Source organism: Paralichthys olivaceus, chromosome 16, assembly GCF_024713975.1.
Source record: "Paralichthys olivaceus isolate ysfri-2021 chromosome 16, ASM2471397v2, whole genome shotgun sequence".
NCBI lineage: Eukaryota > Metazoa > Chordata > Actinopteri > Pleuronectiformes > Paralichthyidae > Paralichthys > Paralichthys olivaceus.
In genome coordinates, this window is record NC_091108.1 from 9,284,080 (window position 1) to 9,310,797 (window position 26,718).

Below are 26,718 nucleotides of genomic sequence, written 5' to 3' on the forward strand. Positions count from 1 at the left end.
AGAGAACCAGGAAACAGAGATGTAAACATAGCGCAGAACGTGTCTTATCACCTTTTATATGAGAGCCCACTGACTGAGAAACTCACAAAACACATCCCTTTACTCATTTTATTTCACTGTTCACAATCATAATGATGAGGTCCACACAACACAGTTAACAGTTATAAATTAGAAAAAAACTAAACAAAAACATCAACTAATGCTAAACAAAGAATTATATATGCTGTTTCATAAATGTCCAGGTGTGGTCCAGTGTTTATGTCCATTAAGAGGATAGTTCCAGCAGCATTAAACATCCTGACAGTAGTTCAATCCAAAAGCATGTTAGACTTCCAGGTTCCAGACAAGTCCAGAATACTGGAGCATCACAGTGGTGTAACCCTCCAGACTCAGCTACTAAAGATCTCATGAACATCTCTGGTCAGATACCTCCAGGTGGGGTAGATACCTTTTGGTTCAACGCTTCGCCATTGACTTTGGACACTCTAGCAAGCAAGTCACGTATGTCGGCCTCATCATTGAAGGGGTTGTCCTTATATTCGTCCCGTAGCCACTCTCTGAACTACAATAAAAGAAAAAGACAAACAGCTAAGACCTTCTCTCCTACTCTGTTTTCCTGCAATCGAATCTCAGCACTGACCTCAACAGCCTGAGTAGCTTCAAACTCCTGGAGCTGGCGCTGAAAACCCAAGTTGGGGCCGGCACATGGTCGGACCACCCTCACGGCAGCCAGCGCCTCCTGCCAGCCCAGGCCTGTCACTGTCATGATGTAAGCTATCACCAGGGTGACACTGCGGGACACACCTGCCAAACTTCACCAAGAGGAATGAAAAGTGAATTGCAGGAAATGAAACATGCTTTTTAACCAAAGATTTTAGATATGACTGTGGAGTGTTTTCAAATTAAATAAACAATATGAATCTTTGGCCTCTGGGGGTCACTCAATAATGACATTAAATTAGATTGATAGCATCGTAAAGCAACGTGGGATCATGGACATTTTTTCTCTTTAGCACCGTTGCTGATAAAAATCTACTCAATGCCATTCAGGCGCAAATTATGTTCCAGGATGTAGAATGTATTTAAGTTTTAAAGCAAATAAATAATCATGATCCATGATGACTATTTAAACAGTGAATGCAAAAAAACAGCCGACTGACTGGCAGCGTGTTTGTTCTCTGTTTTTCTGAGAGAAGAGCCTCAGGTGTCACTGTACTTGGTTTTGGGAAGTTCAAGAATAGCCCTTTGCTTATCATTGAATTTCTTCTGTGCAGCAGTTCCACATGGGTTCACGCGTATACTTAGTAGATCTCAGTCATTTTCAGCTCTAGATGAACACTGTACATACCTAAATATCCAACATGACTATGATTAAACCATAAGATAGATTGAGGAAATCTAGAGGAGGTCTCAGCTCTTGTTTCAATAGCCTGTGTGACTGAAACAGGATTCTTACTTCCAGGTAAAGACACAACAGGCGATCTTGCTCTCACCAATGAACAAGGCAGCCCTCTCCTTTGAGGCGAGACTCGTGCATGAACATTATACTTTGCTTAAAGTGCTGATTCCTGTGGAGCATAAAAAACACTAGTTAAAGTCGTTAATGAACACATTAAACCATTTGGCGAGCAGCAACAGTAAGATAACTTTTTGTTCAGAACTGAAACTGTTATCAGGGTTAAATTATTGTAGTGAGGTCATTTTCTATGTAAATTAGTTTTGCCTTATTTTTATTTGTATATTTAGGTTGAGTATACTTTAAATGTTTAAGTTATTGTGTAAAATTCCAAATTCCAACTTCACTAAACAATTTAAAAAAGCCCTTATTATCGTCCAACATCATTTTGTGCACATTCAATTTAATACCACAATTGGGGAAAAAAAACATAACGATACCCAACCCTGATGGTGTGTGTATGTTTTTGAAACTGACTTGTCAGACTCTTTCATTTCTCATCCTGGATGGATCAGGATAAGGGTTTGTTCCATTCAAGTTTGAGAGAGGTGTCATATTTCACATAGCAAACTTTAAACACTACCAACTCTGAACCTATGTATGAGGTGATCGAGACTGTGTGTGTGTGTGTGTGTGTGTGTGTGTGTGTGTGTGTGTGTGTGTGTGTGTGTGAGTGAGTGAGTGTGGTGTGTGTGTGATTATACAGATGTGTGTTAATATATAAGAGAGTGACTGTGTGAATGGGGTTGTGTGTGTATTAATAGAGGTACAGCACAAACCATAGTGATAAAACTACAGAACTAAGTTGTAAGACTTCCTGCTTAATGTAAATGTGTGTGAGAGTGTGTGTGTGTGTGTGTGTGTGTGTGTGTATTATGCACACATGTCTAACCAACCAGCTATTGACCCTTTATTCATCATTCCTCCTTTTTCATGTTTAACAACAGGGGAACAGTGTGTTCATGTAATGGGTCACATCAATAAAAAAAACACAGAGCCTAATCCAGTGGTGTTGCTGTGGTCTATGCAGAGAATAATTTCACATCAAAATGTTGAGCTTGTGAAAGCATATCATTTACACATTGGCTGGAAGAAAATGAACCTCAGACACCCACGCAGTGCAGCGTCGTATGGATGCCGTACTCTCTCTCTCTCTGGCTAAGCGCTTCATTGTTTTCTGGCTGTAGCTGCTGTGCTGGACATTTTGGTACTTACAGGTTTTGTGTGGGCAGGTCAGCTGCTGAAATGCAGAGATAGGTCATCTCCTAAGGGACAAAGCATATTAGTTACCTGGTGGCAGCCACTTGCATTGAACAAATCAAATCAATACAAAGAACTGGTTTCATAACAGTGCTCTCAAGGTTTCAGGCAATGTTAAAGTGACCTGCAGAAACACTTCCACATATTCTCCTATTTTTAACCACAAAACCGAGAACAGTATCTGTGGTGAAACTTCACATCAAAATCAATAACCCAGAGAAATAATAATAATGAAGTGAGACAGAACAATCCACCTTGGCTGAGGAAAGAAAAAAACACACGCCTACTCTCAAACCCACACACAACTCAGCTCACTGTCCACACCAACTGGTGTTGACTGGCATTTTTCATGATACTCCCCAGTATCACACAAGGAAGGAACGCCCCTGCTCATTGTTTTCTCACTCGGGACTGACAAACTGTTTGTTCATGAAGCAGCAATATCAGTGAGCATCAGCCTGCTTCTTCCTGAACAACCTGACAGACCGGTTCATGGAACTGTGTCTGTGCTCAAATCATGTGCACTGGACTAATACACAGAGGAGGGTCTCAGCCAATTGTATCAAACATGTTTGGCCAAATTTGCTTGCTGCTTAAAATTGAATGACAAACTGAAGGGCAGAGAGCGGAGATGAGACGGAGAGTTTCTCACCTGGAGGATTGGAGCTGCGCTGTCATGGATGGACAGGATATGTGTGATGTTGTTCCTGGCTAACTGTTCTCGGTCTCTTGCATCTGGAACACCACAAACAAAGAGCATGAGAATGTGCAACTGTAAATTTAGAACCAAACCAAAATGGCATGAAATACACAAACACAAACCTTTGAAATTTCCCAAGTATAAGTCAGACAGCACCTGTAAGGACAGAGAATAGCACGCAGACATCAGTGATGTAGTTCAGTGATCCAAGTCGAAACATCACTGAAAAGACATCATGAAAATAAGTGACAACAAGAAACAACAGCCTCAACTAAAAACTTGAAATTTTGAGACTGTAAAAAACATAATATAATAATGATCTAATTATTAATGTTAAATATTTAGTAGGAAAATCCAAGTTGAGGATGTATTCTTTTGAATAAGACTAGTCTGCAGTTACAGAATCAAACAAATAAGTAGACAACTGTAAAAAAAATAAAAAAACTAATTAAGAATGTGACAAGCCTGTCCTTTCCATATTTACGCAGAAGGAACATTGGAGCAGTCGTGCGTAAATTCCAGCGCATGCAACAGATGGATCTCATACCTTGTTGATGCCATTACCCATCCTGACAGACCCAGTGTGGACAGATCCCACGCTGACCCTCCTCGTTGTTTTTAACCTGCTTCAGTTCGGCAGCTTGTCGGTTTCTCAGACCCGCAAAAAGCGGCAGCTCCGCGTCCGAGCCGAGCACAGCACTGCTGCATATCCAGCCTCCCAGTGGTGAATGCTGGGAGTTGTAGTTCTCTGCTATAAGGAGAGAGCGCGGCTTTTAATAGCGTGGATTCAGTGGATTACGGCACAGGTGTGGTCAAACCCCCAACCTTGGATTTGTAGTTAGATATGATACTGGAATATTAATACACTGCCCCATGGCCCAGTGACACCAAATACTAAACCCTTAACTGTGACTGGGTACATAACAGTTCAAAAATAGACAAGCCCCTGTGGGAAAGCCTCGTATAAGACAGCATGTAGACACATGTTAAGGATTTAGTTCATCTTAAATCCACATCTAAACAAATAAATGAAGAACAAAATATTGAAATATAAAGAAATCAACACACTTTACAACTCCACAGGATTAAAAACGTACAAACATTTGTTTCAGTGTTTCCAAAAACAAGCTATGTCTAAGCGTAATCTCAGTTAATTGAAACTTAATGGTGCAGTGTGTAGAATTTTGTGATATCTAGTGTTGAAATTGCAGCTAAACAGCCCTCACCTCACCCTCTCCTTCCAAACATGAAAAAGAACCTGTGGTAACCTTTGTCATAAAAACTCAAAAGGTGTTTATTTGTCCAGTCTGGACTCATGTAAAAAACATGGCGGCCTCTGTAGAGAGGGTCCCCTCCATGTAAATATAAATTATTTAAATATAAAGGGTCTTTTCTGGGGTAAAGAAAACTACAATTCATACAATTTAGATTAAACAAACTAGTGAAAACATCATGAGGATTATTCTACATTAAATTTCTGCCAATAGTTCCCTTTCACCTAAATCTTACACACTGGACCTTTAAATGTATAAATAAAATTCCTCAGCAGAGCATTTGGGACATTAGAGTCACAAACATGTGGCTTGCACTTACATCATTATATTCCACCGGAGCGTGTGCCACGTGTGTGCTGTGTGGTGGTGAACAGTGGGCTACTAATAAGTGCATTCATCTGTACACATAGAAGTTGTGTTGTTCTAGTGCATCACACAAATCCTAATGATGTGCAGTGTTTGTGCAGTATAAAGTTAATGAAGAATACAAGGCCGACCATGAAGTAATAGAAATTGATGCAACATATTGAAATCTTGAAGAAGAAAATTATTTGTTTTCTCTCACAAATAAGTATTAAAACCAACAACTTGTTTGTGCAGCAGGTAGGAGTGAGTAGGTGAAGCTGCTCAACCGACAGTGGCCTTATCACTGGGTCAGTGGTGGCAGTGGAGAGTCGAGTGGTTTGTCCTATACCAGCCTTGTAATCGTCACAACCCTGTCCAAAATAAAGTGGGACTTCACCCCAGGTCTGAGCCAGGTCTGGTTTTCAGTTGAAAAAGTGCTTTAAGGGTTTAGTGACTCTTTAAGATTAATAATATCTCAGAGGCAGAGGAACTGATCCAGTGGCAGTGACGGGATGAGGAGGAGAGGCTAAATTTGCCATTGGCTGAGGGTCTAATCTTTCCCTGCAGCGTGGATGACTATCCGCTCCACCCTCACAGCATCAATTTACTTGACACCATTGGAGAGAAAAAAAATTCTCTGCACCACCCTTGCCTGGGGGACCTGTCAAACCCCAATTTACTGCAACAACGGACAGAAGCATCTGGGCGGCAACCTCCTCTGAGATGCTCACGGCTCAGGGGGAGAAATGGACACTGGTGACACTTCCTTTGTCACTATGGAGAAAGGGTACCTCTTATGTTTTAACGCAGCACGCCATTAACTCCATCTTTGCTGACGGTGATGGTGCTCAAGTGTTCCCAGTCTTTCGCTCCTCTCTCTCTCCCCCTCCTCCGCCTCCCCACTATCACTCTCTCTTCTCTCCCCTCTTTTCCACCCATCTCTCCTCTCCTCCCCCTTTTCTTTGCTCACTCCAACCGGTCGAGGCAGATGACCCCCCACACTGAGCCTGGTTCTGCTAGAGGGAGTTTTTCCTCCACAGTCACCAAAGTGCTTGCTCATTGTGGGAACTTTTGAGTTTCTTTATATTAATACGATTTTAAGGTCTTGACCTTCAATGTAAAGTGCCTTGAGATAATGTATATTATGATTTGGCGCTATACAAATCAAATTGAATTGAATTGACGGCTGCAGCCAATAGCATGGGCTGCTACACTGATGAATAATGTAATCAGCTGTTTTTTTTTAGTCAATACTGATACTGATATTCGGTTCATTTAGGAATACTCAAGACCTTCTCAAATTAGTTTGGTGATTAATTTATCTTATTTAAGAGCTGTTTTTAAGTATGACTGTGTTGTATTTAATTTACAACTGAAGGAAAATATGACTAATAAAGCACCATCTATGAAAATGGAGATGAACACTTAATCTAGGTTATCAAAAACATCCTTCACAGCATTACATTTGTGGAGGGGAAGTAGTTTACGTGTACGTTTCTCATAGATTTGTTTGCATTATCCTCAGTACACAGTAATCTGTCATGACAGGAAAGGGTTACCTGTAATTTACTGGCAATAAATGTGACTAATAGTAAAAGAAGAAAAGAAACACAACATGATGTGGTCCAGACAAGAGAAATAATACCCTGCAGTTTAATAAGCTGCTTTCTTGTGGCTTTACTGAGGAATGCACAGATGGCTGCTCAAAATGTCAGCCTACATGTCGATCTTCGCCCACACTGTGAGAGAATACGATTCGGGTGGTTTCCCACTCTAGTTTCACATAAACCATATTTTATCAATGAACTTTTTTTTTTTGAAATAAGGCTTAGGAATGAGTTTAGCTGTATGAGTAGACCTTTTTGTTGACAAGTAAGATTGAGGACCAGAGCGAGCTCTCACCAAACCCACCAAACAAACATTTTAAAAAAGTTGTGATTTAATAACTGTACAACCCACATCCTTCCAACACTGAATTGAAGGTTTATTTTGACCAAACCAGAGTTGATGAACGTTAAAGCAGCAGAACCATGAGCGTGGAATCGTTAGGGTGAGTTTTATTACCCCTGCCAAGGAGGGTATATTTTCATTTGGTGTTAAGTCTGTCTGTTAGGGGAGGACACAGGAATTATGTTTCACATTCAACATTTTTGTAGATTTTTTACAGAATGGGGTCTTGATGAAAAAAAAATCTGGTGTGTTCAGGGTACGGATAGTAATGAGTGTGTGAAATGTGGAAAAACAGATAGAATGCCTTTAATGTCATCACACAATGATGACAGATGTGCAAATACAGATACAAATCCAGATGTAGTGAATAAAAAATGTGCTACAGCACTTATGCTTTTTGTTGTGTTTTGTGATCTGTCACTGTGATTCTCTATTTGTCATTGTGTTTTGCTTTTTGTTGTTGCCTTTACCTATTTTTTGTTGAGACTGTCATTTCCCTTCAGGGCCTCCATACATGCAATTTGAAAAACACTGTCTAACCTTTAAAGATTATTGCTACAGAAACAAAGTTTAACCATCATACCATTGTATTATTCTGCTTTTTGATCCTGTTTGGTGGTGCAAGCTTGTTTAATCTGTGATAACTAACTTCACCAGTGGGAGGCAGCAAAATCAGAAGACACGATTGTTCCATTCAGAATAAATCTGAGTCAAATGTTCAGATCACAATTAAAACAACTCGACATCAAATCATTTCAACAATCAAATGTGTTTTTACAACTATTCAGCCGCAACAACAGAAATCTACTACTCGTCCTGATCCCTCTGTTATCGACTTGTTGGGACTGTTTCAGCCTTCGGTGAAAGGACGACGAGGACTTCCTGGAACTAAAGTGTTCGTGTTCGATTCCACAGCCTCTCTGGCAACTGTGTTCAATAATCTGTGGTAAGAATGAAAACTTACGGTGTTTAGTATGTTGTTACTGTCACAGCTGGACGGTTTAGTGACACTTTAACTTTGTGTTGTCGCCTGAAGTTTCTTACCGTGACGCGTTTATCTGAACTCTCCAGTGTTTCCACTGTGATGCTGCGTCGCTCGCTCGGTTTCTAACATTTGACTCGTGTGTTCACCGCACTGTGTGTATTAGTGTGTGTATTAGTGTGTGTATTGATGTGTGTATTGATGTGTGTATTGATGTGTGTATTGATGTGAGTTTGTGTGTCGCTGTCGTGTTACTGTGACTCCTCACCAGAGATGGCCACCGCGCCTCAGCCTTCGTTTCAAATGAGCTCGACGGATCTGATCCGGAGAGAGCCGCTGGACTACGGGGGCTTCGGGGACGTGTACCTGTGCTACCACGTGACCCTGGGCCAGGTGGTGCTGAAGACCATGTACACGGGCTCCCTGCGCAACGAGTGAGTCCTCAGTGCATGCTGGGTATTCCCCCCCTGTGTCCCAATGCTAACTGGAATCATGTGTCCACCAGACTCTGACTTACAGTAGATGACAGGATGTAGACAAACACTTCATTGTCAATATTATCCTCATTATTATTATTATTGTATATACGAATGTTGGTTTAGAAATATCAAGTGTTCATAAAGAGTCCATCATTTCCAGGTCTGAAGACGCTTTCTATTTCCAAGCACTTCCCTTAAACAGAGACAAAGCACGTCAGTTCATCTGGGTGTAGGTCCCATGTTCCTCTTTCAGATTATTAAATGGATAAATAGACAGACAGAAAGACGATGGACGGATAGACAGATAGATAGATAGATAGATAGACAGACGGATAGATAGACAGACAGACAGACAGACAGACGGATAGATAGATAGATAGACGGATAGACAGACAGACAGACAGATAGATAGATGATGGATAGAAAGACAGACAGTCAGACAAATAGATAGGCAGACGATGGATGGATGGATAGATAGACAGACAGATAGATGGATGGATAGATAGACAGACAGATAGATAGATAGACGGATAGATGGATAGATAGACAGACAGACAGATAGATGGATAGACAGACAGATAGATAGATAGATAGACAGATGGTCAGACGGTCAGACAGACACTTTAATGATCCTAAACTGCGCAGTTCTTGTGTTACACCACATGTCAAGGTCATTGCACATAGAGCGAAAAACAAGATATTAAATACAAAAGATGACAAAATAAGAAGCAATCGTGCAAAGTTGCAGTGGACAACACCTGCAACTTCTTTGGGTAAATTGACTGTTTTAAATTCACAGGCCATCCCCTCAAAAGTTTCCATTCATAGTATTGTTGCAGCCTCATAATGGGAATTAAAGATCACTGTCCTTTTTTGTGTGTTTGGTTTTGGCAGTTGTTTTGTCTTTCTTTTCTAACCTTGTCTCTCCCCATTATGCCCACATTATTGTTGACTGGCATTTTCCGATTGGTCTCAGGAGTTCTGTGAATCCTTTCTTTTTGTTACTTGGTGTACTGGGTGCTTGTGTATTTTATGTATGTTTGTCTATGGGTCTGTTAGAATGTATTTTGAACTGTGAGCTCTCCAGTTTTTCTGTTTTTTGCTGTTGTTTTTATTTGATTTTATTCAAGAAAGATCCATCAATTAGTTTCTGAGGAATCAGTGAAAATGTGGAAAGTGTGGGGGCCACATCAAATCGAAAATTGCTGACATTTTTCAGTCTGTCTGTCGCTAAACTACTAGACATCACTTCGGGAGTATCTGAGGCATTTCCGATGCTGATATCAGAACAGTAGGATAACAGTGGAACATGCATAACTGATTGAGCTTGTTTAAATTATTGTACACAGGATAATTTTATGTGGACACATCTGATATCTGAAAATCCTGCCTTCTTAAAACCTCTGTGAGACTCAACATGATGCAAGTTATGTCTGGCAGATAATCTGGTTATCACTTTATCTGCTATGCTTTCCAGGGAGAGTAAGAGGTCACTGCTTGAGGAAGGGAACATCATGGCAAGTCTGAGCCACGAGCGGGTGGTCAAGTTGTTGGGTGTGATCATGGAGGATAGAGACTGCTCACTAGTCATGGAACTCATCCCCAGGGGCAATCTACTAGTCATGCTTCAAAAGGTCAGCAGGTTTAAAATTTGTCACAGTGACAAATTAAATCAATTTAACATCTGAAGTTTGCACCTATAAATAACTCATGAATCTTGCTCTGCCCCCAGGTCTCTGTACCAGTATCCGTCAAAGGTAGAATCATTTTAGAGATTTTGGAAGGGATGGTGTACCTGACAGAGAAACGTGTCATACACAAGGACATCAAGCCAGAAAACATTTTAGTGGACAAGGATTTTCACATTAAGGTATCTTTTTACCCACATAGGCCAATGGCACTTTTATCATTTTTACAGCGTGAAATCTACATGGTAATCTGTATATTCTCTGTTTTCCAGATAGCGGACATGGGCCTGGCCACCTGCCGGACATGGAGCAAACTCACAAGGGAGGAGTTTCGCAGGAGGAGTCGTATCAGCCAATCATCTGGGACAAGAGGTGCCGGCACTCTGAGCTACATGGCTCCTGAGCACCTGGCGAGTGTACACACTGCATCCACTGAGAAATCTGATGTCTACAGCTTTGCCATCGTGGTTTGGGTCATTCTCACCGGGGAAGAGCCATATGCAAGTGAGTAAGGACCCCAAAACAGGCTCAAGTCCGAATGACAAAACACATTTTTTTGCTCACTGGTTCATCTTCTGATTTACTGCTTTAACAGTACAACAGCCATATTCATAACCCCCAACTACATTGATTAAACATCATTAAACATTAAACAAAGTGTGGTCTTTATGTCCAGATGCCAGGAGTGAAGAACAGATCAGCCAGTGTGTTTGTAAAGGTGAACGACCAGCAGAGGATTCTATTCCAGAAGACACGCCTGCAGCAATAATTCACTTCATGAGGGATTGCTGGAATCACCATCCACAGCAGCGACCAACATTTAAAGGTAGTTGTGTGTTTGTGTACTTGTACATAAATCTTTGTGAGGACCATTTTGAGCATTGACTCTTTTTTAAAGGATTTAGGATCAAACTTGTTAATTTGACCATGTAGATTTCTTAGTCATCCTTTTGCCCTTTTTTTCTTTTCTTGCAGAGGGCTACGACTTCTTCCTTCCTTTCTACGCGGAAAATCTTGAACCACATATAGAGGAAGATTTACTTCTTCTGAAGGTAAATATATGTAAATCTAGGATTTGATGGGGTAATCTTTTCTTAAATGCACATTAAATAAAATAAACTGAATTCAAACTGGAAATACACGCCATACTATTTATTTTATATCACGATTCTCCATGTGATTTTCTTCATGCAGAATTTATACGAAGGCCCAGATGATCTTGTTGAGAAGATGAAATATTTATCAGAGACCAATGAATGTTTTTCTGCAGGTGAGCCCTGTTGGTAATTATGATGACTTAAATATAATTTCCCCCCTGACCTACTGTGTTACATTTAATGTTCTAGATGTTGAGAAAAGCTTCTGCATCTTTATCAGTTTACTTCTCTCCTCACTTGACAGACTGCCCTGCTCCTTTGGTGAGTTCAGACAGAAGTGTACCTGTGCCAGTTGAAGCCAGTATTGAAGACCTGCATGTCATTCAGCACGAGGAGTCTATTCAGACCGACGCCAGGGGAAATAACAACACTTCAGCGTTGGGTGAGAAACTTCATCGGGAGTTTCTGTACCACAAACATGGAAGCTATAACTATGAAAACCAGACAGACCCTATGAACTGCTTCCAACGCACCAACTCCAATCCCTTCCTGCCATACCACAACAGCACTTCAGATCACACTGCAATGCAACCAGAACAAGACAAGCAGCCTGTGTCCTCTGTCCATTCCTGGACTAAAGCTGAGCCAGTGCAGAGCACCAGCCAGGACATGTGGTGCCGCCCCACATCTGGTCTCTACGAGTCCATGAACTCAACTGAATCTGCTGCAACCCTATTGCCAATGTCCACCAGCGCTCCCTCACCAGATCAGTACAACCAGCAACAGCCACATTCCAACTTTAACCGTCAGGAGTCTTGGCCCGTTTACCCAGTGAATGAAACATCTGCTCCGGACATTGCTCCGGGGCGTCTCCTGCCACAAGAGCCAGGTACAAAATGAGGTGTTTCCTCTTCTCACATGTTCACAGCTGCTTCTGCCCCCTTTGACAGTTGAAGTGTGTTTGCTTTGTGCTCGTTCTAGGGTCTATTTTCATTCATAATGCCAGAGGGATTCAGATTGGAAACAGCAACGTGTTGATGATCAGAGATTATGAGCTAACCAATAGTTCATTATCTGCATCTCCTAGAAGCTCGACCATCTCTCTCATCAAAGAAAGCATTCAGAAATACGGTAAAGTATGGCATGTTTTTCATAAAGCAGATGTGATCGATGTGTTTCCTGTTTGCAAACAAACACATGTTCATCCTTTGGATGGTTGTTGTGATTATTTAGAATACAGGTTTACAGGTAATTTCAATATTTTATTTTTCTAAAATGACAAAAATTGTCATTAATATTTTCAAAAAAAACATTTGCATTATAATTTTTTAAAAAGGGCATAAATCCTCACATTCAAGAAGCTGAAATTAATGTTTGGTATGCAATTATCAACTCATTTATTAATCATTATTATTATTTTTATCTGCTAATTGTTGCTCTGGCTGTTATTGTTATTGAAGCAGGATAGGCTAATAATACAGTGTGCAATTTTGGAGGCAGGTCAGCGAAGCAGTGCAGATAATGTTTTTCATCCAGTTTACAACAGTATTTTCTAGTTTCAACTTGTGCTTGAAATAATTTTGTGTATTTTGTTGTAGTATCACTAGTTACAGATTTGTTTTACTGTTACTTAGAGAACTATGCTGTGACTGAGGAGCACCTGGATCTGCTGCGGGGCAACATTGGATCCAAATGGAAGCTTTACGCGCGCCACCTTGGTTTGACCAGTGTGGAAATAGAGACCATAGAGCACGACTATTCCCGCGACGGCCTGCCAGAGATTGTGCACCAAATGCTGGAGCGCTGGAAAATGAAGGAGGGAAGTATCGGCTGCACATTTGGGAAGCTTTGTCAGGCTCTGTCAGGAAACATAACGCTGGATGTCATGCAGAAAATGCTGGACATCTGCAGTTTGTCTTCCCCAATCTCATAAACTTCTGTTTTCACCTGTTAGATTTTCCACATGCCTTCAAAGTGACTTTCTAAAAAACAAAAAAAGTCTTTTGGTTTTATGCACCAAGGTTTTTGAGCTATTCCGACAACCACAGAGCTCACTGAAATTCTCTTAAAATGAATGACCACTGTACAGTAGTCACTCGCTTTGATGAAATGTTGTTTGGACCTGATTATTGTTGGATTTAAAAAGCTCATGTTTTCTTTTCCAATCGCCATCAAACTTTTCCTACCATGCTTCGTCTTTAAGAGATCAACACCGGGCATCACTTTTCTAATCATGGAATTTCAAAATCAGTGTTCATTTTGTAATTAAAAATATCTTGTTTTTCTTATTGGAATGCCAGTCACATGCGTGTATTAAACCAAAGCAAGAATCTTTACTATAAATACTGTCAAGTATTTTTTTTATTTTCAGAAACTATGCAACAGTGTTCTGGAATAAACAATTCCTGTTGCTTTAATAGAACATTGAATCCATATCCAGGGATAATCAGTGTAATAATCTTTTTCCAGCTATTGATTGAATCACTGAATATTGAATAAACAAATGCAAATTGTACAAAATGAAAAAGATTTCTCAGTGCAGTGTTCCAGTTATCCATGTGTATTATTGTTGTAATCCTTGCCTACAGTAGGGGGCAGTCCTGCTGTAGATTATGTGCTGCCATGAATGTATTTCCCCAGATGTCAGTCAGATTAAAGTATGCATGAAGTACTTGTTAGCTGCTTGTTTTAGTGAGTTGCTACACTGTATGGTGCCAAGTATTTTGGGATTACGAGATACTTCCCTCACCAACCATTCATTTTGTAATGGATTTGTGATCACGTCTTGTCCTTTCTTTATAAAATTCAGTGCCTTTATTTGTACTGGTCCTCAGTGTTGATGTAGCTCGCTACACAACACTAGACAAAACAATAAACACTATTTTCCCATCCATATCTTCACAGACTTAACCAAATCTGGATCCACTGGAAAAACATTTTAAATGAACTGCATATGTTCCTAAACTTCAAATGTGCATTTCATGTATCTTATATTTTAAACTAAACCTAATTGCTTGATGCTGAATATTATTCAAAGTTGAGCATTTCCCCTCAATCATGTTGGTAATCTTTTGCAAATTAGTTGCTGGATATTAATATGCTGTGTTTTTGAATTCATAGAAATGGTTACAGAGCTGTCACTTTTAAGTCATCAGCTAAATTAGTAGAATATTTATGAGCTATATCAGACTATTTCATAACTCCACTGCACATTGACCACAAGATTGAGTTGGTTAACAGCCAGTAAAATACAGTCTTAACCTGATTTATATCTTGTTTTTATTAATTATTGCAAAAGGGATGATTAAATATTATTTCATCAATTCTTTTGTCAGATAAAAAATAATCTACATGTGATTCTAAACACCTACTTAGTTTAGAATGCAAATTTAAAAAAAATGTACCCTGTGTACTCAAACTGTTGAACTGTAGTTAACTTTTTAAAATCATATTGTAATGGATTACAGATGTGATTATATGTCTTTAGAAATCAAAGGGCCATTTTTTTTAAACCAGGAGAGTTTGTTAATCTCTTCACCAAACCCAAGAAAATAAATCCCTTGGTGCCATCAAAGATAAAGTTCAGGGATCCAAACGTGAGCAGGTTGTTCCATTTAAGGATGCTGTTAAAATGGCACCCTGTGGACGGATAGATAACATCAAATTAACTGCTTCCGTTCAGCAGCAGCAGTACGCTTTGCAACACAAGACATAAAACAGAAATGGCTCATTTAAAATAGGTAAAACACCGATATTTTAATTTGATTAAATGAAAAGGATATATGCCCGGGGGATCCGCAGATGCAAATGAAATACAAATAGCTGGGATGTTGTCAAAACAATCACAAACCACAACTAGACTTTTTCCACAGATGAATGAATTTATCTACAGCTGCATAATTTAAGGTTACGTTGGTTTTTCTTCATTAGTTAATTAGTTAGTTAATGTAAGAAAATCCGTTTTTTCTCGTACAAACTATAAATAATGACATGAAGTTCAAATACTACAAGTAGATAGATTACATAATATTGTATAATATTGCCATAATAATGGTGTTCTGCAGCAGTGTTGTGTTGTGTACATAGATAATTGATCAAGCACCAGAAACCATATACCTGCATTTGTCAAGTGTAAACAATACTGTGCTGGCACAGGAAAGGTAGTGTTACCAGCTTCTGAACTGAGAGCGCTCTCAGTACTCCACCAAATGTATGTTGTACCCTTCTCAACAAAGCGAAACCCAAAATACTATGCCCAGCAAACTGTTTGGTATCAGGATCAGTGATTCCCTGGAGTTGAAGTGAGGTTTTACTGAGATGATGTTGGCAGTGACCTGTCCACAAGTTTTTCACAGCAAAAAGTATGTTAGAGAGCAAAATGTCAGATTTAGTTTGACAATACCACTGAACTCTGGACATTCTACTGAAATTCTCCGGAGAGGCAGTATGTGAGAACACAAATGGCAGAGCCAGTTGCTCCAGACATGGATTGTGAAAAGAATACAAATATCTTAGAAAAGAGGAGATTTGGATAATTATACATGATGTCCTCCTATATCCAGACACTACCCCTCGCCTGAATGTTCCAGACATTTTCCTGTAGTTGTGAATGCGTCTGACTCTGAAAATCTGCTGCTGCGTTTTTCATATGTGAAAGGCAAACTTTAAGTTCACCATGTCTATGTAAACTGCAATTTAACAGAGGATGACGCCATTAAAACTAAATGTAAAACAGAAGTACAGGATCTCCAGATGGAGGATACCAGGAATGTTGGAAACAGAACATATTGTAATATTATATAGAATATTTATCAAAGCAGAGATTTAGATCCTGTTGATATTACTTCTCAACTCTAACAAACCCAAAACGATTGTGAGCTGCGGACGAGGTTGCAGACAAAATACCTTTTAACTTAAAGCTGCAATGTCTCCATAGCAATAAATACATAGCAGGAAACACAATAAGTTACATGGCTGCTGCCCAGACACATTGGGAGCTTATGGCACATTCCTGCACAAGATTTCCTGAAATGAAAATAACCTGTAAATCTTCCGTAAACATTGTAAATTGAGAGAAACGTCAGGGCCAAGCCACTTTTGCATGCCCTGGCACCATCTCTAAATTAATTTGGAGCTTGTCCATCTCTGAAGTCCTTTTTGCACACATGGTGGCCAGCAGAGACTTCTTGTGACACACACTTTGAGTCGTCTGCTCATGTGTTTGGAGAACTGGCTTGTCGTGATCCTTGGATGAGTCTCCATTGGCAGCCGGGTTAGTGACACCACACATTTGAGGGTAGCGTTTAAAGCACTCGAAAGCATCCTTGCAATTCTCACAATGGTGGACCAGAGGAGGTTGAGCAGCCGAGTCAGACGAGGGAAATTGGTTGTTCTGTCTGTGAATTGTGCGAAGTCTTACCCTGATCTCAGGCTTAGGGCAGCCCTTTACAAGGCCCTGGGAGCAGAGGCAGCTTCTCAGACAGGCATGGCACAGAGTACCCACGTCCCTGTGCATCATCCTGCGGAAGTTTGGCCTCAGCGTCAGGTAGATGATGGGGTTGTAGATGGTGGAGGACTTGGCAAACATTGCTGGCATGGCAAATGCCAGAGGAGAGATGTTCTCGATTTGTCCAAATGCAGCCCACATGGACACCACGGCATATGGACTCCATGCCGCAAAGAAGCCGATGCAGACGGCAACACTTAGCTTGTGGGAAAGACAGCACAGAGGAGAAAAGTTAAGTTATGAAAATAGATATTTTGGATCAACAGTATATTTAGAGGATAAGTCTGGTGTTTTTCTGAATCTTTCTAACACCAGTCTGTTGGTATGTGCCTCACTTTGGCTTTCCCAGCCTGTGTGAGGTTCTCAGCCATAAGACCACAAGTCTCTTAAAGATGTACATTTTAAAAAGTAGATCATGAATACACACTTTCATGTAAGTGGCTTCAAAAATAATCTATAGCTTTCATCAAGAATCAGTCAAACTCAAGTAAATTGTGTTTTTGTTGAGGACTATTTTCAGCCGAGGATTAATACACATTTGGTGCTCACAGTGGGATGTTCAATGTGGGAGTGATTCAAAAATAATTACAGTGCCCATGTTGATGGTAGTAAAGGAACATTGCACCGACTCCAACATTGTGGCTTCTTACGTCTACCCAGGAGGTTATGTTTTCACCCCTGACCTTGTGTTGGTTAGTTTGATCGGAAACAAAAGTACTTGATGGAAAAATATGAAATTTGGTGGAAAATCTTGGTGCAGATTCAGTTCAGGGATTTTAGTGTTTCTTCAATATTTTCAGCATTTTCACAGAGAATTATTCTTAGATATTTAGCGATCTGTGCACTCAGGTTTAAGTGGTTTTCACAGCACAGAGGTATAAGCTGTACCAAGTTTTAGCTACACTAACAATCCTTGTTACTTGTACAAATTCTTTCTTGTTTGCTTCACTCGGTCAAGAATTTCCAAATGGAAACTGTCTAATATGGCTCAATGAATTTGGGGTGTTGACCAGTATCTAACCGTCAGATTCTACATTGACAGTAAAGCATGATTTGTGAGCATCTATGGAGAGGAGCAGATGATGATGACCATTTGTCAGCATAGGCATCACAAGCTTCTCATCCATCACAGAACAACCAGAGCCAATTTCTAATGGGATCTCTAATGAGAAGCTGTGGCACTAGAACATCTATTGAGGTCACTGCCAATTTCATGAACGTATGCAGGAATGAGTAATTCTCCAGAGGACGCCAGTCCCTGGGAAGCTGCTTTGATATTTACCCCTGAACCCCAAACCCCATCAGATTATCTGTACATCTTAACATTTCTAACCACTTCTGTCTTTTAATTATCTTTCAAAACACAAATGAGTTTCGTGGCATTGTTTTTGTCTGTGCTTATATCCTGCATCCATGTAATTGAAGGGGTGCAAGTAGATTAATTATTCTCCTTTAGAGTGTGATTATGCAGAGACACAGTAATGATGAGATTGAGACGGTGAAGGAAAAAGCAGGAGCGGTAAAGCAAAGCCCGGAAACTTAAGTCTCAACAACGGCTTCCTGTGGAGTTTGAAAGGTTTATTGAGTTATCTCTACATCAGTATTTAGAATTTAATGTAAAAGCAATTAACAGCACATGGGCCAAATGGAATCTCTGGCCTGATGGAAGTGATAATTTAAGTTTATCAGATTTTCCTCCTACCTTAACAATAATTGCCTGGATGCTGCTCATGTGCGTTTGCCTCGATGCATGCTGCTCCATGGTCTTGCGCGACGCCTGCACTGTAACCAGAATGCCTGTGTAGGATGCTACAATAACACAGCATGGGAGGATGTAGCAGAAGATGAACAGCGCCACAGTGAAGGAGCGTGCCATGGTGTGCTGATTGGACCGGTGCCAGTCAATGCAACAAGCAGTGCCATAAGGTTCTGGTCCATATTCCCCCCAGTGGGCCAGTGGGCAGCAAGCGAAAAACAGGGCATAGACCCAAGCAAAGGCAATCAGCAGATGGCCGTGAACAGAACTGAACCTGTTTCCTGAAAAAACAAAAAGGTTTATATTTTGCTATTTATGTGGTTTAAAGTGTCTGTTTTTTTGAATGGTCACACTCAAAAGTAGGGCAACAGCACACTGTCAGAGGAGAAGATGGGCCAAATTGTCAGTAAGGGTAATGGCACAGACCTGGATTTTGCCTATGCTGGTGTACAGTGAAGAAAGTAGGTACATGAAGAACACGAAAAGAGAACTTGAAAGAGAAGTTTAAACCTTGCATAATTTTTCACAATTTGTCTACTGCTGCTTGATGTTTGTGTACTTGACAAGTTCGGCTTTACATGGCCAATATGTCTGTGTAGAAACCTTCTGCCTACTGCATGAGACATACAGTATTTAAGGCTCACCGAAATATTGATCCCTCTCAACAGAGCTGGAAGAATCAAGGCAAGAAAACATAGCAGAACCCGTATTGTTAGAGTTGCCCTATAAGATTACATTGGTCCAGTACAATGTCTCCAACAGTGCCTATAACACTATCCTAAATTAAAACGATCAGCAAGTCCTGATGAAATGAGTGGATCTGTAAATATCCAGGAAGTGAGATACAATATTATAATGCAATAAATACAAAAATGACTTTTCTAGGTTTACATTTCAAAAGAAAATCTACATTACATAAGTTCTTTTTTAGCTTCTAATTGAGAATTCTGTTTATAGACCCCTTTGTGACACTGTCTGGGAAAACATTTTCTTGAGGTTAAACAGACGGCTCAATTTCACGGCATTAACCAACATCACAAGTAATGCTTATCGAGCACAGCGCCTATACTTGTCAGTCATCAAAGAGAGGCTAATGTGCAGTGCTTCACAGAGGGATTAGCATTTGGTTTTCTTCCACAGATAAATCAACAATCAGCCACTTTTGGGAGTGGTGGTTAATCCTGTGTCCTTTTAGTGGGAAACAGCTTCTCTGAACACTTACCATAGTGTGGGTAACATACTTTCACAAAGCACACCACGCTCAGCAGGGTGAGAGTGGTCAGACTGCAGATACCAAACAACATTCCACAAAAAGCGTATATGGAGCACACGGTTTTCCCATACAACCACCTGTGTGGGTGTGAGAAAGAGAAAGAGAGGGGGAGGTCGATGAGGGAGAAGGTGAGAAAAAGAGGGAAAAGAGGAGAGAGCATGAGCATTACACTCCATATCTGTGAACCTGCAGGTAATCATACTGCTAACCAGTTTAAATGAACCATGGTCTTCCAAAACAAAACAAAAATTGAACAAATATCTCAGGATGAAAAAGCAGAGCCATATATGTACTCGACGAAGATGTCAAGAGAGCCTTTGGTGAAAAGGGCCGACCCCAGTGTCAATGTCAACACAAGATCCCTTTAATTATATACTAATACTAATACATTATGTCCTGCCTCTATGCTGTGCCCCCCCCTCATCTAAGGGCTCAGGAGATTTCTGTGTTGTGAGTGCTTCTGAACAGAGAATCTCCTGCCACGTTGTGTAAAAGGAAAACTCAGAGGCAGAAAGTCCGAACCCAGTTGTGCGGACATTCTCTGGAGTTCTAGAGAGTTGCTACCTGTTCACGCTGCAGTGGGAGGCGGTACCTGTGGTAGAAGCTTGACGATATCGCCATAGGGTAAAGGGACAGAGTTAGGCCCAAGTCACTGACAGCCAGGTTGATGATGAAGTACTCAGCAGGTTTCAGGAGGTGCTTTTTCTTGTAGGACACATAGAGCAACGTGCTGTTGCCAATCAGTGAACACACTCCTGCAGGCAAATGGAGTGGGAAGTGTCAGGGAAGTGGTTTTAGCTTTTCAGCATAAACGATCAGAATCATATACTGCTATAGTATCAGTGGACATCCATAATTATGTCAAATCATTAATACTGTTAAGCTTACGGACTGTGAAGGTTGTGTTTTTAAATAGATAATGATAAACACTGAAATCTGAGGCAGAGCAATAAAGTGTTTAACTTCCTGGTTACTTTACTCACCAAAAACAAAGTAGACCACAGCCACCGTTATATCCAGCGGCACAGGTATACTGGACTGGAACGCTGCATCTTCATTTAACAGCCCCATCTGAAAACAGATCAGAGTTTTTCAAGAGGAATCTTTAGGACTTTTTTTTTTTCTTAATGTAGAAGGTTTTAATCTTGTTAATTAAGGGGAGATTGCTCTACAAACCACACCTTATTTAGCTGCTTGAATAATGTTTTGTTTGTTGGTTGTTTTGTGTGTTTGTGAGATTACACAAAAACAACTGAACACGTTACCATGAAACTTGGTGTTAGGATGTGGTTTGGGTCAGGGGAGAACCCATTCAATTTTGGTGCATATCCAAATCAGGGGGTGAATCAGTTTCTTTAACATTGCGGGACAGAGCATTTTTCAACATTTTCACAGGCACATTTAGGGAACTGATATCTAGAGTGTGTGAAATCTAGTGCAGCTTGATTTAATCCAAAGGGACTGTTTGGCCTTGGCGGAGATATCTAGTTTTACAAGTCACTAAATAGTTGCAGATCATGTACTTGCACCTCTCGTGTTGCTGGCTGTTCTGTAAACTGTACAGTGACACCACTAACCTTCATGCAGCACTGTCAGTAGAAAGCTTTGTTCAAATGAGAAATTGTTTACATCTTTAATGAGGATGTGGGAATGTAGTTTGTGATTGTATCGACCTTTTCAGAACTATTTGAAAATGATTTTGTGATCTAAAGAACTAACACACGTCTGGAAGCTGCCCAAGCGATCACATCATCAGCTTTTAGTCCAACGGTGACGGACAGACTGAGATTGATGTGTGACATGAGGTTCAATGAACAAGTGGTTTAATAATAGTTAAACTTCATCTTAAACACATGTGCTGCTCCTGTGGTCCTACATTACTGCACTTTCACTAACCTGAATAATAATAATAAGCATCTAAAATTCTTCAGTTGCATAAGGTTTTTTTAGAGCCAAACTCCAACATCTGCAACTAACAGTAGCACACTGACAACTGTAACTGTGTTTGTACATGAACAATAGGAGCCTTCTTCATCCAAGCTTGCTCTTCACTTGAGAAACCATATTTCAGATAAACCAGATAAAAGATTCTTACCTCTGCGAATGTGTTGAACCACAGGAATCTGTGACTGATTGAGACACGTTTTCTTGATCCAATTAAGGTCCTAGAAAATTTTCCAAATTTGATTTTCCACCTCACCCTGTCTTCTTCTGTCCACTGTCGATCTCTCCCCTCAGACCTCGGACTCCTCGACTGACTGAATGTACGGATTGGAAGGGGGAGGCTTCACTATAATGAGCTGGGGATTCACATCCCACAAACTGTGAGCTGCTCTGATCAATTAATGACGTCGATTACACACACACACACACACACACACACACACACACACACACACACACACACACACACACACACACACACACACACACACACACACACACACAAAGATGCCTCCAAGTCTGCCCTTGGGTTGGATTCGTTCTGACAAAATAATTTTTGTTGTTGATGACGATGTACCATTTTGTTAGAAATCTATTAATACACATAACTCCCCACCCCATTCATAAATGCTCACAATTTTTTCCTTGTCATTGTTCACAACTGACACAAACTGTTTAAGAGCTTTTCACATTTCATTTGAATTATGAACGTGTGGCACTGATTCTACCAAAACCTGATGTTTCTCATGATGGTGTTCATATGAGACTATGAAACTGGTTCTGAAAAAATTAAAAATACAGATATATACAAATATATATACAGAGATACTACACTATACTATACATTATTGATCATGTGGCCAGCAACAACGGACACAGCTTTTGGGTTGCAGTCGCACATTTCTGTTGTTTTGTAATTGGCAGCAGGTTAAAGGGCTGACTGGAGGGTGTTCAGATCCCTACAGGTCACAACCTACAGGTCACAACCTTTGCACCTTATATCCCCTAATTTCAACCAAAACACAATAAAGTCCCAAATCTAAGCTGAGAGCCCCTCGACATTTAATCATTATTTTTTACAGCGCCTTGCAGTAAAAAAAATATGTCAATTTATGTTTTGACAGTGTGCACAAACTGTTTTTTGTCCTTTGCCTTAACATTTTTCTGTGACTCATGACTGTAATATTGACAACCTTGCTCCGATCCTTTACTTAACTGGAATTGAAATTGAAAGTCTCTGAGTTTGAGTAACCTTGTTCCACAAACAACTTTGTAATAACTGCCTTTCCAAAGAGTCCCTGGAGTTGAGATGGTTAAATTCAAAATCTCGCCATTTCCACCATGCATGTGGAGCTGCTCATGGGATGCTTGTCAATTTCCTCCTCGTAAACATCCCTGTAAGTAGCATGAAATATCAATTTTGTCTGTGGTGGATGTTTTTGCTTTTACAGCCACTGTGAATCCCCCACATAAACATTAATTGAATCTATTACAGTGGGTCAAAGGCACATGTGATGGCATTTGAGAATTAATTTTGAATTTGTCTCAGAAAATGCAGACAGGCAAACAATTCCAGTTTGTCACACCCTGAAAGCAGAGATGAATTTTCTTCAAAAGAATTACACACAGTGAAAATACAGTCCTGCCTGCCACTTGATTTCCTCCTTACATCTGTGAATCCTCACACACACGAACACACAGAGAGAAAGAGGGTGGAACAGATCGAGCCAAAGCCTGAGATGAAAGCTGCGTTCAAGGTGTAATGGTGTTTTCAAAGAATTAATTGTGTTGGCCACAGAGGGGAGAAAGACATGAACATCCATGATAAGATAAAATACAGCGTGGACATCAAAGTGGTCTGCCGAGAAAACAGAAGAAGCGTATGACACAAACTGCGTGATGCTGCAGGAAGATCCGACAGCAGAGGACTGGGCAGAAAATGAATTCTCCTTTTTTTTAATTGGTGAAGGTGTTTGTGCAAAGGGCAGTGGATGCTTGTACAATTTTATTTGAGGGACATTACAGTTCAATTGGATATTATATTAGAGTTTAAATCTCGCTGATAACAGTAATTTTGATGTTTGTGTCTTTTTATACTGTGTGCATTTTATAATGGTGATGGGTTAACTTGATGCACCAGCTTATTTATCTTCCCATCAATTGTTTATTCATACATGACATTCACAGTTTACCCTTGTCTGTAGAAAGAACCCTTTTCTATAACAAGATTCATTTAGTAGCTGCTCTGGAGCTTTTGAACATATAACATGAACCTCGTCAGAAGATAAAGAAAAGAACTAGAAAAGGTCAGGAGGTGAGTAATACACTTAAATTGATGGCAATTAAATGATGAAGTCTGTAAAAACGTTTTCGTCTCCTGGTTTAATGGCTTAAATCATATTTCCATTTCAACAAAACCAACCAAGTGTCTAAAAAGCAACCAGAGAAGATTTTTAAATCATCAGAATGGATTTTATCCTAAAAACCAAAATAAAATGGTCTTGCCTTTGTTGCATTATGCCTTTGAATTTGTTGCACAGCGCAATTTTTATCAACGAATCAATTAGAGGAAACTGAATGATAACAATAAAAGAACAACATTAATAGTATTTTTCCTGCAGGTCATCAACACCTTGCATGAATTGCTTTAGCAGCTGTCAGTGACATCACTGCTCGACAGCTCAGGTTCATGGAGCCAGTGAGCGTCCGACTGTGAAGCTGTGGGACACTGTTGAACATTAGCAGGTAGCTAGAGTTTATAATGTCAGGAAAGAAGAGAGACACTGTACTTGGCTGTTTACGCACCAATAACTGATCATTGATTTAACGTTGGATCCGTTATCTGTGCTCGGTGTGGTTTGAGTGCTCTGGTGTGTGTGTGGAGATACTCGTTCTCTTTGGGGCTGCTGCATGAAAAACTAAATTAAATAAACAGCAGAGAACATGAATGATCTTTAATGTATCAATAATTAGGTATTTGTCACATGTTTAAATCCTAATCGTTCCCTGTGTTGACATTGTTTTCTCTCTCATTCAAATCTTGTAACTACATTGATAGTTTTAAATGATAAATGATAAATGGACAGTACTTATATACCTTTTTTTCCGCCTAATCTTACCCAACGACATTTCAGCAGGCAGATCGGAGGAGTTGGGGATCAAACCACTGACCTTCCGATACGTGGATGACCCCCACCGATCAGATTCAGTCTTTAATTGGCAGCAGAGCTCAACTGGAGATTCAATATCTGACATTTTATAACTATTGTAATTATTCTTATTCACTTGGATTGATAGTTTCTGACTCTAAATGTGTTGTTTCTCACATGCTGGTTGTTTTTTTATGAGATGAGAGGAAGATGAACATTCATCATTTAAAAAAAAATAAAAACCAACGATGGAAACTGGAGGAAATCAGACACTTTACAATTCTCCTGAACTGATTTACCTCAGTAATTTTAAAGTTTAATTAAAAGGAACTGCAACCTCCACTGAATGAGGCGCTTCAATGTGAAGACGTGAAGAAAAGTTGAATTTAATGAGTAACTATAATTTAAAGGTTGTCACATTACAGTTTTCACAAACATCTTGTCCTTGATAAATTCAAGCTATGAAGGTTTTAATCTATAAGTAAATTAGAAAATGTAAATGCAGGAGAAATTTTGCTGATCAATGAGAAGAGTGAACCTGTTATTGGAGGTCGGATTGAAGCCTTGATGTGTTGGTACCACTCACAACAGGACTGATCTGCAAGAGAACATATGGCATTACAACTAGAATCCACTGTCTGTAATAAATAAATATATATATATATATATATATATATATATATATACTGCAGATATTCCTACTTTAATTTATAAAAAGAACAGCAAGTGACAAAATGATAGATACCTTATTAGGATGTTCTGTTTGTTTAATCCAGTCTGAACAGCTTGTATCATCATTCATACTACAAGCTTCCATATTTCAAAAGCTTCGGTAATTCAAGTCCAAAGTGTGTTTGCCCTGAAACTTATTTACGCTCTAGCTGTGCTGTAAAATCCCTGTGATCAGGCTGCAAACACACACAACATTCAAATATACACCAAAGAGCATATACTTCATAATCTGGGGATTTCAAATAAAGGGGAATATTCCATGCACAGCAAATAATATACAGTAGAGTAAGGAACGTATAGCAAAGCAGTGGACCACATGCTGTTATGCCCTGCAGTTATATTTCCCATTAATGCTTCACTGATACCATGTGTAGAACCAGAATCCACAGCTCGATTCAATCACACGAAGATTTTCTGCCCCTTTAACTGGAGCTGATTCAGCACTCAGCAGCAGAGATGTGGGGTCAGTGTGTGCACTGTTAAATAGAACGTGTTCTTTCAACTCAAAAATACCAGTGAACATTACACTGTAATATATTAAAATGACAATTAGTTGATCAGTCACTTTCCTTCACGTCTGTTTTCCTCAAACTAACTTAAACAATGCATGCTGGGAAGTTTCCCAATCTGCTAGTTTTATTTCTTTTTTATTCTTAATATTTTGAGTAGTATTTTTATTAGTAGTTAGAAGTTAAAGTCATTTTTTAATGTATGTATGTAAATATTATTTTGTTCTTATTATTTTTTTTTATATTGTTTAAACATTTTATCATCAAACCTCATTTTATAGGATGAGTTCATTATTTGGAGAGTAGAATTAACCTGAATTACAAAACCTATGCAATTATGTTGGGGCAAAAGAAAAGGTGCATGTTTATTGTGTAAGGTTTAAAGTTACGTTAATTAATATGTTTGAGTTCATATAATAAAAATGTGTTTGCACATTTTTAGATACTTATATTTCATATTTACACCTTCAGAACATAGTGTTGAAATCTGCGTCTGTGCTGCAACAGAGCAACGTAGCATTTCAATTCTTACCCTCCCCTCAAATCGACAACCCCAACCATGCTCCTCCGACGTCAAACAAAGACAAACTGCGACCTGGACACGTTCAAACAAAGAGG

General features: G+C 39.7%; 3 protein-coding genes across 4 annotated transcripts; 1 reads left to right on the forward strand and 2 right to left on the reverse strand.

The window, feature by feature from the left end:
* Positions 1-94: 94 nt before the first annotated feature.
* Positions 95-8,376, reverse strand: dusp22b (dual specificity phosphatase 22b). Of its 2 annotated transcripts, none has more exons than XM_020111648.2 (8): positions 8,236-8,376; positions 3,964-4,164; positions 3,539-3,572; positions 3,369-3,451; positions 2,672-2,721; positions 1,494-1,568; positions 641-812; positions 95-562 (listed from the first exon to the last, which is right to left on the reverse strand). In XM_020111648.2, exons 2-8 carry the CDS (start codon positions 3,982-3,984, stop codon positions 422-424), a joined length of 576 nt encoding a protein of 191 aa, XP_019967207.1. In that variant the 5' UTR covers positions 3,985-4,164; positions 8,236-8,376; the 3' UTR covers positions 95-421. The 2 variants fall into 2 exon arrangements, with proteins under 2 accessions (XP_019967207.1, XP_019967199.1); XM_020111640.2 differs by having other exon boundaries at positions 3,964-4,167.
* Positions 8,241-13,902, forward strand: ripk1l (receptor (TNFRSF)-interacting serine-threonine kinase 1, like). The gene is made up of 10 exons (XM_020111618.2): positions 8,241-8,401; positions 9,924-10,080; positions 10,179-10,316; positions 10,407-10,638; positions 10,811-10,960; positions 11,110-11,186; positions 11,329-11,404; positions 11,536-12,120; positions 12,213-12,362; positions 12,866-13,902. Exons 1-10 carry the CDS (start codon positions 8,241-8,243, stop codon positions 13,162-13,164), a joined length of 2,025 nt encoding a protein of 674 aa, XP_019967177.1. The 3' UTR covers positions 13,165-13,902.
* Positions 13,903-16,165: 2,263 nt separating this feature from the next.
* opn7a (opsin 7, group member a) lies at positions 16,166-21,996 on the reverse strand. The gene is made up of 6 exons (XM_020111631.2): positions 21,862-21,996; positions 20,750-20,837; positions 20,359-20,521; positions 19,716-19,843; positions 18,440-18,774; positions 16,166-16,938 (listed from the first exon to the last, which is right to left on the reverse strand). Exons 2-6 carry the CDS (start codon positions 20,835-20,837, stop codon positions 16,312-16,314), a joined length of 1,341 nt encoding a protein of 446 aa, XP_019967190.2. The 5' UTR covers positions 21,862-21,996; the 3' UTR covers positions 16,166-16,311.
* Between the last annotated feature and the right edge of the window lie 4,722 nt (positions 21,997-26,718).